General features: G+C 37.5%; 1 protein-coding gene across 2 annotated transcripts in view; it reads right to left on the reverse strand.

Annotated features, from left to right (window-relative positions):
- MAGI2 (membrane associated guanylate kinase, WW and PDZ domain containing 2) overlaps positions 1-15,996 on the reverse strand; it is a 1,495,474-nt gene that overhangs the window by 241,222 nt on the left and 1,238,256 nt on the right. For both annotated transcript variants that reach the window (XM_018047275.1, XM_018047276.1), the window contains exon 10: positions 14,874-15,512. In XM_018047275.1, the coding sequence (XP_017902764.1) occupies positions 14,874-15,512 (639 nt within the window). The remainder of the gene's footprint in view (positions 1-14,873; positions 15,513-15,996) is intronic.

Below are 15,996 nucleotides of genomic sequence, written 5' to 3' on the forward strand. Positions count from 1 at the left end.
CGGGTTCTATCCCTGGGTTGGGGAGATCCCCTGGAGGAGGAAATGGCATTCCACTCCAGTATATTCTTGCCTGGAAAATTCAGTAGGCAGAGGAGTCTGGTGGGCTACAGTCCACTGGACCACAAAGAATCAGACATGACTGAGTGACTGAGCACAGTTCAGTTCAGTCGTTCAGTCGTGTCCGACTCTTTGAGACTCCATGGACTGCAGCACTCCAGGCCTCCCTGTCCATCACCAACTCCCAGAGTTTACCCAAACTCTTGTCCATTGAGTCAGTGATACCATCCAACCATCTCCTCCTCTGTCATCCCCTTCTCCTCCTGCCTTCAATCTTTCTCAGCATCAGGGTCTTTTCAATGAGTCAGTTTTTTTGTATTAGGTGGCCAAAGTATTGGAGTTTCAGCTTCAACATCAGTCCTTCCAATGAATATTAAGGACTGATCTTCTTTAGGACGGACTGGTTGGATATCCTTGCAGTCCAAGGGACTCTCAAGAGTCTCCTACAACACCATAGTTCAAAAGCATCAGTTCTTGGAACTCAGCTTTCTTTATAGTCCAATTCTCACATCTATACATGACTACTGGAAAAACCATAGCTTTGACTAGACAGACCTTTGTTGGCAAAGTAATATCTCTGCTTTTTAATATGCTGTCTAGATTGGTCATAACTTTTCTTCCAAGGAGCAAGCGTCTTTTAATTTCATGGCTGCGGTTACCATCTGTAGTGATTTTGGAGCCCCCCAAAATAAAGTCTGTCACTGTTTCCACCATGAACTTCCAGATGTTCAAGCTGGATTTAGAAAAGGCAGAGGAACCAGAGATCAAATTGCCAACATCTGTTGGATCATCGAAAAAGTAAGAGAGCTCCAGAAAAACCTCTACTTCTGCTTTATTGACTATGCCGAAGCCTTTGACTGTGTGGACCACAACAAACTCTGGAAAATTCTTAAAGAAATGGGAATACCAGACTATCTGACCTGCCACTTGAGAAATCTGTATGCAGGTCAGGAAACAACAGTTAGAACTGGACATGGGGCAACAGACTGGTTCCAAATAGAGAAAGGAGTACATCAAGGCTGTATATTGTTACCCTGCTTATTTAACTGATATGCAGAGTACATCATGAGAAACGTTGGTCTGGATGAAACACAAGCTGGAATCAAGATTGCCGGGAGAAATATCAATAACCTCAGATATGCCGATGACACTACCCTTATGGCAGAAAGTGAAGAAGAACTAAAGAGCTTCTTGATGAAAGTGAAAGAGGAGAGTGAAAAACTTGGCTTTAAACTCAACATTCAGAAAACTAAGATCATGGCATCTGGTTCCATCACTTCATGGCAAATAGATGGGGAAACAGTGGAAACAGTGACAGACTGAGCATGGGGTAATTATAAAAGGAAAACATACTTTCCTTCTCTGGAATATTTACCATTAAATATTAAAATATTTAATATTTTACATGCAAATAAATGTACTCTACAGGTTCAAATATGAAAGATGCTTTGTTTCTATGAGACCAAAACACTGATGCTGATTTCTCCCCAACACATCAAGAAAAAAAATTATTTTTTTAGTTTTTTGTTTTTTCCCTGTTGATTTAAAAGGTCATGTAAACTCAAAATGTTTGATACTGTTGCCAATCCAATGTTAAATTCTGAGCCTTATCTTACTCAGCACTTGATACAATTGTTCGCACTTTCCATCTTGAAAAATTTTCCTTCATAAGACAACCAGTGGCATCTGGTCCCATCACTTCATGGGAAATAGATGGGGAAACAGTAGAAACAATGTCAGACTTTATTTTTTTGGGCTCCAAAATCACTGCGGATGGTGACTGCAGCCATGAAATTAAAAGACGCTTACTCCTTGGAAGAAAAGTATGATCAACTTAGTATATTCAAAAGCAGAGACATTACTTTGCCGACTAAGGTCCGCCTAGTCAAGGCTATGGTTTTTCCTGTGGTCATGTATGGATGTGAGAGTTGGACTGTGAAGAAGGCTGAGCGCCCAAGAATTGATGCATTTGAACTGTGGTGTTGGAGAAGACTCTTGAGGGTCCGCTGGACTCTAAGGAGATCCAACCAGTCCATTCTGAAGGAGATCAACCCTGGGATTTCTTTGGAAGGAATGATGCTAAAGCTGAAGCTCCAGTACTTTGGCCACCTCATGTGAAGAGTTGACTCATTGGAAAAGACTCTGATGCTGGGAGAGATTCGGGGCAGGAGGAGAAGGGGACAACACAGGATGAGATGGCTGGATGGCATCACGGACTCGATGGACGTGAGTATGAGTGAACTCCAGGAGATGGTGATGGACAGGGAGGCCTGGCGTGCTGTGATTCATGGGGTCGCAAAGAGTCGGACACAACTGAGCTACTGAACTGAACTGAACCCCTATTTCACAAGTCATGCCTTCTTAACATTTGGCTGCTCACTCCTCCTCTTCATAACTCTAAAGTCAGAGGTCCTAGACCTCAGTCCTCAGAATGTTTCTGTTCTTTCCTCGTACTCAAGCCCTAGGTGTTCTCATTCAGTATCCAGCTTTAAACACCCTGCACACACCAGCCATCACCACTTCGAAAGCTAAAAGGAATCTCAAGTTTAGCATGCCCCAAACTGGATTCTTGATTTCCCTGCATCATGTCCAGCTGGTTAGGTCAGAAACTTTATAGTCTTTTATTCCTCTCTTTCTTCAATATTCTGTATCCATTCCATCAGCAAACCCTGTGACGTTTCCTTTGAAATATATTCAGAATCCAATTCTTACTGCCTCCACTCCTACCATCCTTTTCCAACCTCCTCATCTGTCCTTGGATTGCTGTGAAAGCCAACAGCCTTGTTTGCCTGTTTCCATCCTTGTCTACCGCCAGTTTCTTCTTAATGCAGCAGCCACAGTGAGTCTCTTAAAATCTTATATCACATCCTTCCTCTGCACAAACACTCCAAAGGCTTCCCATTTCACTCAGAAGCAGAATCTAGAGTCCTTTCTGTGGTCCATGGCTACATAAGGCTCTCCATTATCTGTCTCTCTACAGACCGAACAATCTGTCTGACCTCAGCCAATACTGCATTTCTTCCCCACTCAGCTGACACGAGCTTCCTTGCTATTAGTTGTCTACACCAAGCACAGTCCTGCCTCAGGGCCTTCCCTCTGCCCAGAATGCTCTTCCCTGGATATCCACATGGCTGGCTCCTTTGCTTTCTTTAGATCTTTGCACAGATGTCTTTCCCTGACTACTGTTTCTAAAAGAGATGTTTCTTCTTTCCCCACCATTCTCCTTTCTTTTACTCTGCTCCTCAGTTTTTCTTCATTCTTATCCCTAACATATATTTTTTTCTTTATTATCTAATCCCTGCAAGAAGATAAGCTTCTTGAGGCAGGGACTTTGTTTTGATTACTGATATACTTCTAGCACTTAGACCAGTGCTGAGCACACAGTGGGTTCTCAATAAATACTTAAGTGAATAAATAAATCCTACATATCTAAGCAAAAGTCATCAAAGCTTGATGTCCATAAAATTCTGGGAAGTTGACATAATGTAAAACTCACTGATACAGCAGTCAGAACACAAAGAGTTGAGTTCTATTTTTGCTACTTGTAAGGGGTGTGACAACTCTATAAATATTCTCACCATCCTTTCTCTCTCACTCCAAGGGTTATCTGTACAACAAGGTCTGTGTTTGGTGTATAGATTGTGACATCCATGACATTTTCCACATTATGATGAGGTACCCTGTCATTGATGTTTATTCATATTTCTTATATTTAGGCACCATAAATTGTCCATCCCTCTGTCTACACATGCATTCACTGAACTTGAGCCAGTTACTTAATACTGAGTCTAAGTTTCTTTACTTATGAAAGTTGATTTAAGGAGGGAAATGTGAGTAGAGCTTGTGAACTTTAAAACATATGCTAATTGCTTAAGTGTACCTGAAAAGCTTGAAATGAGTCATACTATAATACCATGTTATAAAAAAGATTTCATCTCACACTTTGGCATAATCGGTAGTTACAATCCCTGATGTGCAGGTCAAGGTGCAGGCCGCATATTGAAATATCAAGGGCAGAGTATCTACTATGTGTGTGACCCCAAACCATTCCCTTATTCCTGGGCACACAGGAACACAGCACATCCCAGCTTCTGATGGTTAATGGGGCCAAAGTTGAGTTCTGGTCAACTAATTGTAGGATAAAGTGATACACACACCTTATGGGGCTCGGTCCACAGCCTCCTGCATGATCCTCTGTTCTTTCGTTTGTGCTTTATCTGCCAGGGGGTTAGAGAGGACCCGGGGGGTAGTGGGTCTTCAAGGCCTTAAAGCATGAACAAGGGAGAAGAAGCCGGTTCCCTGAGCCACTGTATGGAGGATAGTGGCCTAGAAAACCTGTGGTTCAGGAGTGTGTAGTGTTGGAAATCATATAAGTGAGAAATAGACTTTTATTGAGTTTCTGAGGCCCAGGGCATATTTGTTAATACAGCAGCCAGTAAGCCACGGTCGTTCACACCTCATGATGTGGATTTGATTTTTGTTTGTTGTGTCATGTTTATTATTTCTGTTGACATCAGTGGAATGGTGGATTACATAATATTAATTGTGTAATATCCACTTTTTCAGCTAATCTCTGAAGAGCACTCTTTTCAAATAATGAGCGCTTCTCTCTCTCAGAAATATTGCAGTGACAGATCCTTATTATTGGTGAGTATTGACTTTCTCTTATTTTAGTCAAAACATCTTTTGATGACCTCTTAAGTCTTTCATTGCTGTGGTAGTAATGATAGTTTTAAACTTCTAAGTGTTTTTTTAAAAGCATCTTTTATAATTTTAACTAACTAGCTGTTAATACATTTCTCCAAAAAGCAGTGACATGAAATAAACACTAAAATATCTGGGGTCATGGGGCATGATGTTTACAACTTAGTATTAAATGGTTCAGAAACATACCTTCACCAATGCACAAACACACATACACACATCCACATTCAGAGAACTGGGCAAAATGTTAACAGCAACGTGGGTAAGTGGTATGTGATGTTCTGTGTACTATATTTGGAATTTTCATGTGAATTTGAAACTATTTTTAGACAAACATATTTGTTTTAGATAAAAATGTTAGTAATGTTAAAAATGTCAATACTTCTTATAGCTTTATTTTTAACATTTTCTCTGTGCAATTTAAAACTTGTTATTACAATGTTCTTGCTTTTTGAAATTTCAAAGCAGGAGTTCTCTAGATAGACATAATTCTGTGTTCATGATTTTTAATATTTTACCCTCAAAATTTTGGTATAATCTATGCTGCCTCTCGAATACTCTGAATTTTATTTGAATGTAAAGCAATGGGAATATGTGCATTACTATTTATTATTATATTGTAAGCATGACAAGGGAATATTCTGATACAGTAAAAACTTCTGATATCATGTTTTCTAGAAAAAAGAAGAAAAAATTTCAAATATTAATCAACTACAGTTTATGGGAGTCACAAAGTAAGTAGGGAACTTTGTTGCATTTTAATATAAATAAGAGTAAAATACATGACAAGGGATTAGTAATCACTCTGGAGTCGCTTTATCCCAGACATCACATCACAACCTCCTTGGGCAGAATATGTAACAATGCCCTACCATACTAGGCTGAGCACCAGCCAACAAATTATTTATAAATAAACTAATATGTTTCTTGAACCACTGAAACAGAAAAACTATTAGCCAGTCTGTAATCAAGATAATTGCATCTATAAGACATGAGAATAATAGAAATAATCTTAGGTCAAGGGGAAAATGGAGGAAAAAAAATAGAAGATACTTGATTCAATTCTATTTAAATGCATTTGAAAACATGAATAAAAGAAACAATTTTGTAGGCTATAATATATATTATAAAAACCAAGTCCAGCCAAGACAGAAACTCTAAGAAGATTAATTACCATGGAAGAAACTGAGAAAGTTATAAAAGGGTATCCCTCCCCTTACAAAACCAAACCAAGTCAAAACCAAAATCCAACCCACTAGAAGTAGATAATTTCAAAGGTGTATTATATCATTGCCTCAAGAAAATAGAAAACTTCAATGTTACTTAAATTGTTTTAGAGCAGAGAGAGAAGGAAAACTATTGATTGCTTTTATGACACCAGTATAACTTTGAACAAACCAAGACAATGCACCCATCCCCCAAACTTGGGACAGATTCCATTTACTAATGTTGATGCAAAATTACATATATATAGATAGAATTTAGGGATGTGTTATATGCATAATACATTTTATTCTAGGAACGAAAGGATAGTTCAATACTAATAAATTTCTTAATGCAATTTATTCACAATGATAATTCAAAGGAGAAAATAATGATTATACCCATAGATGCCTTTTGGGTTTTTGATAACGTTCATTATCCAATTTTGATAAAGATTCTTAATGAAATCAGAATTAAAGAGTACTTCCTTAACATGATAAGTAAAGTTAATATTGTGCCTATGTAAAATGAGACAGTTTTCATATAAGCCAGGGATAAGAATTTCTATAATCATCTTCGTTAACTAACAATGTTCAAGAAATAACAGTCAGATGTATTAAATAAGACAAAGCAGAGGTATGCAAATAGGAAAGGAGGAGGCACAGTGGCTGTTATTTGTAAGCAGTATGATTATATGAGCCCATATCCTATGAGATGGACTGAAATAAATATAAGAAACATGGAAGATAACTTGGGGTAAAGAACTGATTATAAAATTAATATTCAAGAGTAAAACTCCATGGGATAAGGAGATGTGTGACAAATAAAGGACAGATTTATGTGGACACATATTTATTCATTTATTTATATCTGTCACCCTCCAAAAGAATGCCAACTGCATGGAAAAAGGATGTGACTTTGTATACTGCTCTACCTCCAGTCCCCCAAAAATGCCTAATACATAGTGGGCACTCAAGAAATATTTTTGAAAGAAGGGATGACTCTATAAGATAGATTTACTCTTTTGTGTAGAGATAGATGTGCAAAGATACATTACTTTTAAATAACAGATAAAAATGGAAAGCAACTGTAATATCCATTAGTGGTGATTAAATAGCTATTAAAAATAATGAGGTATATTTCTGAATATATAAAGCCCTCTAAGATAAATTGTTAAGTTAAAAAAAGCAAGACACTAGTCCATAATACAAGTCTCAACACATTTAAAAGGACTGAAATAATATAAAATATATTATTCTCCAAGTATAAATCATTAGAATCAAGAGAAAACTGGGAGATCCTAAATGTTTAAAAAATAAACATGTTTCTAAATAACCTATGGTTTATAAAATAAATCACAAAGGAAATAAGAAGACATCTTGAGCTAAATAAAGAAAACATAAAATATAAAAATTTATGGAATTCAGCTAATGAAGTGCTTACAGTGAAATTTATAGCTTTAAATAATTTTATTAGGCAGAAAGAGAGTCATTAAGCTTTTACTTCAGGGTGTCAGAAAAGGCAAAGTAAATCAAAGATAAAATAAGTAGAAGAGAAAAAACCAAAGATCAGAGTGGAAATAATTAAACTAGAAAATAGAAAAACAATGAATCCAAAAATTAGAATAGACCTAAATTGATAAAATAAATTTAATTAGTAATTAAAAAATCTTCTGGGTGAAAACCCAGACTAGATGTCTTCACTGGTGAATTCTATCCAAACTTTTAAGGGGGAAATAATATTAATACTACACAAACTCAGAGAACAGAGGGAAAGGCCAATATTATCCTGAAATAAAAAAAAAAAGCAGATAAAAGAAAATTACAGAAAATCTCCTATCCGTAGGCTCAAAGATTCTTAATAAAACACAAGCAAACACAATCTAGCAACATACAAAAAGAATCATGCACCATAATCAAATGGGGTTATCTCAGGAATGATAAATTAATTTAATATCTAAATAATCATATAATGTATAGTACTTTATTAATGAAGAACAATACTACATGATCATATCAACAGTTGTGGGAAAAATATTTGGTGAAAGTCAAGACATGTTGATTAACAGTCTCAATAATTTACGAATAGAAGATTGGAATTTTCTCAACCTGATAAAGGGCATATGTCGAGATGCACCCCACAGGCCTGCCTATAAGTCTGTTGCTTACCCAGCTTTAAGACCTAGGAAACAAACAGGAGTCAGGAACAGAGACATCAATGGTTTAATGGATGGTGGAGTTTACATGTCTACAGCAAGATTCTAGAGAGATATCTAGGGCTCCCCGGTGGCTCAGATTGTAAAGAATTGCCTGCAATGCGGGAGCGCTGGGTTTGATTCCTGGGTTGGGAAGATCCCCTGGAGAAGGGAACGGCTACCCAATCCAATATTCTGACCTGGAGACTTGCATGGACTGTACAGTCCATGGGGCCGCAGAGTCGGACACAACTGAGTGACTTTCACTCAGAGAGATATCCCACTGTGTGTGGTTGATGGCAGTCAGGACAGTGGCAGTCTTCATTCTTGCAGGAGCAGGGAGGAGATGAGGTTACGATTTACAGGAGTGGGGTCACTAGTTACCAGGGAAACCAGTAGAGGGGCATGACCCTTACCTCGCACTTGATAAGAACAATCACCAGCTGGGGCCTCAGGCAACTACAGAGGAAGATCAGTCATGTGTATAGGGTTTAGGTGAAGCGGGCACTGGTCGGGTGCAGGATAGACAGATAACAAGAGAATAGTCCTCTTGAGTGCCCTGACCACACAAAATATAAAAACTACATTAAAAAAAACTACTTAATGGTGAAAAGCGAATGCCTTATCACTAAAATCTGCAGTGAGATAAGGATGTGTGTATGGGTTAGTTGCTCACTCGTGTCCGACTCTTTGCAACCCCACAGACTGTAGCCTGCCAGGTTCCGCTGTCCATGGAATTGTCCAGGCAAGAATACTGGCGTGGGTTGCTGTGCCGTCTCCAGAGGCTCTTCCAGGCCCAGGAGTTGAACTTGGGTCTCCTGCATTGCAGGCAAAGTCTTTATTTATCATTTGAGCTACTTGGGAAGCCATCCCTCCCCCGCTTTTTTTTTTAATTGAGGTAAGGCTGTCTCTCATAATTATTTCTATTCAACATCATACTGGAAGTTCTAGCTAGTGTGGCAAGCCACAGAGAAAAAAAATTGAACACATAAAATTGTAAAGAAGAAAATAAAGATTTACTACTAGATGACATAATAACTATATAGAAAATTTGATGGAATTTACAAAAAAAAAAAAAAAAGAAGCCCAGAACTAAAGTGAGTGTAATAGGGTTACAGTGTCCAAGATCAAAACAAAAATATATATTTCTATACATTAGCAATAAACAATCTGAAAATGACACTGAGAAACAATTCCATTCACATTAATTTCAAGAAGAATAAAATAGGTAGGAATAAGTTTAACAAAAGAAGTACAGATATGGACATTAAGGACTACAAACCATTGTAAGAGAAATTAAAGGAGATTTAAATAAGTGAAGAGATATACCACAGTTATGAATGGAGAGATTCACTGGTGATTCTTCAAAAATTGTTCCACAGATTCAATGCAACATCCGAATCTCACCAGGCCTTTTATTAAAAAAAAATAATTTAAAAAGTTGACTCTAAAATTTATATGGAAATGCAAAGGGTCTAGAATAACCAAAATAATTTTGAAAAAGGAGGCAAAAGTTGGAGGACTCATACTGCTTGATTTTAAGACTATATATAAAGCTAGTCTACAGAGTGTGGTATGACCATGGGGATAGACATATAGGTCAATGAAATAGAATAGAGTCTAGCAATAAACCACATTTATGCCAATTCATTTTTGACAAAAATGCCAAGGAAATCCAAGGGGAAAGGACAGTTTTTTTTTTTTTTAATTTAAACAAATAGTGCTAGAACAATTGGAAATCTATAGACAGCAAAATGCACTTAGACATTACCTTATTCTATGCTCAAAAATTATCTTGAAATGGTTTACAGGTTTAAACGTAAGAGTTAAAACTACAAAAGTTCTAGAAGAAAGCAGGGAAAACTTTGTGATCTTGGATTACACAAAGATTTCTTAGATCTAACACAAAATAAAGATTCATAGAAGAAAATAACGATAAATTGGATTTTATCAAAAAAAACTTCTGTGCTTCAAAAGGAAGCATTAAGAAAATGAAGAGACAAGCCACAGAATAGGAGAAAATATCTGCAAATCATTTATCTTCAAAAATACGTGGATTCAGAGTATAAAAAGGACTTTTACAACTTAATATGATGACAAACAGCTCAAGAAATATACAAATGAGCAAAATGTTGAGTAGGCATGTCACCAAAGAAGATAATTAATGTTAATAAACATATGAAAACATACCATGGTAAACATATGAAAAAATTAGAGAAATGTAAATTAAAATCAGAAAAGGCATCATTATACCTAAAGAAGGGTATAATCAAAATGACTAACTGTACCAAACATGGGCAACAATGGGCAGAAACTGAAAGCCTTACACATTGGTAGTGGGGATATAAAATGGTATAGCCATTTTGGAAAACACTCAGGCTATTTCTGAATATTTTAAATATATACTTATCAAATAACCCAACAGACCCCTAGGTATTTACTCAATAAAAGAGAAAATATATGCACTCACAAATACTTATATGTAAATGTTCACAACAGTATTGTTTATAAATGTCAAACTTGAAAATAACTCAAATGTCCTTCCACTGGTGAACAGATTTTTAAAAAATGTATACCCATACAATGTAATCCTACTCAGGAATAAGAAGAAACAAACTATTCATTCTTTTCCCTACATGGGTAGATCGCAACAGCATTATGTTAAATAAAAATTAGTCTGTAAGATTCCACATACAAAAATGTCTAGAAAAGCAAAACTATCCAGAAAGCATATTAGTGATTATCTAGGGGCTGAGGGAACTGGGATGATGGATGTTCTAAGAATTATGGTGATTGCTGCACAGCTAAATCACTATAGCAAAACCTATTGAAATATATACTTATATTAATAATTGAGGCTTCCTAGTGGTGTAGTGGCAAAGAATCCACTTGCCAAAGCAGGAGATTCAACAGACATGGGCTCAATTCCTGGACTGGGAAAATCCCCTGGAGTAGGAAATGGCAACCCACTCTGGTATTATCCTTGGCTGGGAAATTCCATGGACAGAGGAGCCTGGTGGACTCGAATTCGTGGGGTCTCGGAGTTGGACTGAGGTCACTCAGAGCTGGTCTTAAGACCGCTCAGATCACTTACAACTCAGAGTTGACTGAGCCACTGAGCACACTCATAATTGGTGAATTCTATGGTATGTAAATAATACCACAATGATGTTTGTTAAAAAATAAAATATACCTTAATAATCAAGCTATTCAGAGCCAGACATGTGTATGTATAATATCATTCCATTCATGTTAAACACACTAAATGTATTAACATACATGCTAGTTAAGACCACAAAATTTTTGGAAGTGTGTATATATAAACAATATGGTTACCTCTAGGAAGAGGACTAAAATCGTGGGAAAAGAGAATTACTTTTCATTATATACCTTCTGACACTGTTTGAGAAAATTAAACCACATAACCACTTATAAATAAAAAAATCCTATAAATAATTTAAAACAATTGATGATCCTGATACAAAGACCTAGGTACATGAATTTGCTCTTGAAAATTTATGCTTATCTGAGTGAGGCTATAAGTACTTATGAGTAGCCTATGGTAAGATAAAGTGATTTTCATCATACAACATGTTAGTTCCTATTAATTCCAGAGATCTGAGTTCAGATAGTAGGAATATGAGGAAAACATGAAGGTTTTTTGACCAGAAGTACTTTAAACATCACAGGGTACTACATTCTGCAATTCTACACTAGCCACAAAATAAAAACAAATTCCTCACCCCAGACACAAACAAAATGCAAACAAAACTTTGAAAACTCGATTTCTATATTCATCTGCACAAATACTCAATCACTATACTGTACTGCTCAGTGCGTACAGAGTCCGCCTGCAATCCAGGAGACAAATGAGACACAGGTTCAGTCTCCCCAGGTCGGGAAGGTCCCCTGGAGGAAGGCATGGCAACCCGCTCCAGTACTCTTGTCTGGAGGATCCCACGGACAGAGGAGCCTGGAGGGCTACAGTCCAAAGGGGTGCAAAGAGTCAGATGCGACTGACTGACTGCACACCACCCCCACACCCCTCCCCACACACTGTACATCTGAAACTAAGGCAATACTGCAAACCAACTGTGTCTCAATTTAAAAAAAAAGAAAAAAACAAAGTAAACTTTGAATACGTGAGGATTAAATGGGGATGCTGGAGAGTAGAAGAAAAGGACAAACAAGAATAGGGTGGTCTGCTGACGGCTGGGACACAGACACCTTTTCAGTAAAGGTATAAATAGCACCAATATGAGTATATATTACGCGTGCATGCTAAGCTGCTTAAGTTGTGTCCAACTCTTTGCAACCCCACAGACCCTAGCCCACCAGGCTCCTCTGACCATGGGGATTCTCCAGGCAAGAATACTTTGGGGGTTGCCTTGCCCTCCAGGAGATCTTCCCAACCCAAGGGTTGAACCCGCTTTGCTTATGTTTCCTGCATTGGCAGGCAGTTTCTTTACCACTAATGCCAGCTGGGAAGCCCAAATATTTATTGTATATATAGGCATATATATACATGTATGAAAAAATGATTTCAGAATACTTTTTCTACTATAGCATGCCTTTTAAAAAGGTACTACACACAAATATTTGTCCAGACTTGTTTCTATGACTCATATAGAGGATACTGCAGTGATTTTCAGCTATACCATTTAATATCAAGAATCTGTCTCAAAGATTTAATTTTGATTGCACATTATGAAATTATGGCTTTTTAATTAACGGTATTTGTTTTAATCTTAAGCAATGGAAAATCAAAATACACTGTCAATATTGAATTATCAAGTTTCAAGTGCAATTTTGTAATAATGCTTTAAGGTCATATTTAAGACTTCTGCTATCATATTACTTTCTTTTTAAAGACAGGAACATAGTACTTTGTGTTCTATGCCTATTTGTGAAATACTATGCCTAGTATTTCATATCCATTTTCACACAAAAATCAATAATGTAAATACTTCTGTAAGGGGAAACACCTGCAGAAAGGGCAAAAAACATCATAAAAGGTGCTTCTTTCAGCTTTGACTGCTTTCATTTGCATTTCAAACTGTCAGGGCTTTCCTGCTGTTTTTAATGCTTTGAATAGACAGTCACATGCCACATGTGTGCTCTTCACTCAAGAGTTCCTCACAGTACTGCCCCTTCTGACCCTTTGCTGCTGTAGCTCTGGCGGTAATCTACAGACATTTAATGAGCACCTATTGTGGGCCATTTCACTAAGAACAGTACCAGAAGCATAGGTAGTATTATCATCAGAATATAACAGATGCAACATCTCAGACTCATGGACTGAGTGTCTTAAGTCCTCAAATTGGTAAGTAGAAAACTAGGACTTGCTGGAACCCCTTCATTTATACTGTTTTCAAGTACCCTCTCTATCTCTGACCCTCCCCTCTTTTTTCTTCCTAGTTTCATCGATAATCAAGAGCAGAGTAGCAGAGAAATGAAGGAGGTGGCCTCCGCCTAGCCCCATTCCCTTCTTCACAGAGCAGGGGGAAGGTAAGAAACCTCCAGGGCTTCTTGCTGCTTCCAGTTCCACACTTCACCTGGGACACGCAGCCCAGAACTTCAGCCCCAACCCTGCTCCATAACTTTCTTCCCAGGTCACAGAAGGTGCTACAGGTAATTATTGATGAAGTGTTCCTGTAAGTAATGGAAGAAATGTCCTGAGCAACCCTATTCACCACTCTGAAAAGATATTTTCTATTCGGACACCGTTCCCATTGGTCCTTATGGGGATTATCAACACTGTACTTGAGCTTGGAAGGAGTTCAACCAGCTTCTACCTGCTAGCATGCATGCCTATGGACAATTCAGAGCCTTGTTTCCTTCAGAAAAATCAAGTTTCTTACTTTAGTCAATGGAAACTAGTCTGAAGCTCCACAACTGATATGTTAATAAAGTTTTGGAATATAACCTATTTACACTCGGGAATCCAATCTTTACCCTCTCAGTTCACAGCAATATATATATGTATATATTTACACACACACACACACACACACACACACACACACACACACAAAAAAAAAAAACCAAAAAAAAAAACAGTACATAGGCCTATACAGAGGCCTCACCTTATAGCTTGCAGGATCTCAGTTCCTTGACCAGGGACTGAACCTGTACCCTTGGTAGTGAAAGCTTGGAGTTCTAACCAGTGGACTGCTAGGGAATTCTCCATAGCAGTAGATATTTGTAAGACTGAAAGCACTATTTTTATTGTGTTTAATATAAAATAGGAAAAATGTTCTCAAAATTCTCAAAATTCAAAAGCATAGCTTCCTGGACTCATATTTTTCTCTATTGCTCTTACCTTCAACTTTTAAAGTATGATTTCAAGGCTTGTGGTTGCCAAAGGAGAGGGATGGGGAAGGAAAGGACTGGGGATTTGGGATTAGCAGATGCAAACTATTATATATAGAAAGGATAAATAACGAGGTCCTACTGTATAGCACATGGAACTATATTCAATATCCTGTGACAAAGCATGATGGAAAGGAACATGAAAAGGAATCTATATATATAAAACTGAATCACTGCTTTACAGCAGAAATCAGTACATTATAAATCAACTATATTCAATAAAAGTTAAAATTAAAAAGCACAATTTCGTTCAACCCCAAAGAAACTTCCATTTTTTCAATATTATTATAAAGGTTCTACAATTTCACCTGTATACTGATTGCTAAGCCAGCCTTTATCTTACCTCCTCGATGAATAATCAAAGAAGTCTCGCTTCCAATGGGACAGTCCTTAAGTATATCCACTACTTCCGTATGGCTCAGGTTCTGTACATTCTGCTGGTTGATCTCAATAATGAGGTCGCCTTCACACAGGCCAGGGCATCCCTGAATGTCAAGTATTTGTTTCACCCGCTGTCCTGTAGGACTGTCTGCAATGGTGAAGCCAAAACCCTGGGCACCTTTCACAATGGTTAAGGTCATAAGTTCAGCTTGGGTGGCCCCAGATGAAGCCATAGATACATTGTCGTCATGGACAGGTGGTGGATACGTGCCATCTAGCTGACCATCAGCTGGCATTGAGTGCAAAGTATGAGGCGGCCGATCTGTTATATCTGGAACCGACTGTGAGGTCCGAGAAATGTATTCCAAATATGTTTCATAGTTATGTCTTCCATTGACCATCACTGGAGGTGGCCTCTCCATTATTGCAAGGGGTGGCACCATGCTGTTAGCAGGATCTTCAGGATCAAAGGGCAAAGGGTAGCCACGACACAATACCAAGTTGACACTCTGACCAATAGGAACAGACTGGAAAAGTTTGACTACATCTGCATGAGTGTGTCCAAGGACACAAACTTCATTAATATAGACAATGACATCACCTGCAAGGGAAAAAAAGAGAGAGATTGACAACATGAGGTAAGTTCAATTGACATTGACATAGAGAAATGGAATTATTTGTGAGACTAGTGAAAGAGGTGCTCTGTTTCTCAGTAAGCAATGAGAAAATCAATTAGAATAGTATCTAAATTCCCTGTAAGTGACTCAAGGTTACAACAGGTCTGCCAACAAACATAGTGATCAAATGCTGAAAAAAATGCTATTTGGTTATTCCTGAAGTTCAGAAACAATTTCATATACAGGAATCAAGCTACAGAAACGTATAGAAGAATGTGTACCTTGAAGAAGGACACATTCTTTGTTTCTTTTTCATCTTCATTTTCAGTGCAATTCAGTTAACAGAATTTTCAAGTTACTGAGAAGTGGTAGAAACAAGTTTCAGATGATAATCAAAGCCCGGTATTTGGGTTTTTGAGCATCATTTTACTGAGTCAACGGTCTTTTTTTTTTCCCCCATTTATTTTA

Source organism: Capra hircus, chromosome 4 (assembly GCF_001704415.2).
Source record: "Capra hircus breed San Clemente chromosome 4, ASM170441v1, whole genome shotgun sequence".
NCBI lineage: Eukaryota > Metazoa > Chordata > Mammalia > Artiodactyla > Bovidae > Capra > Capra hircus.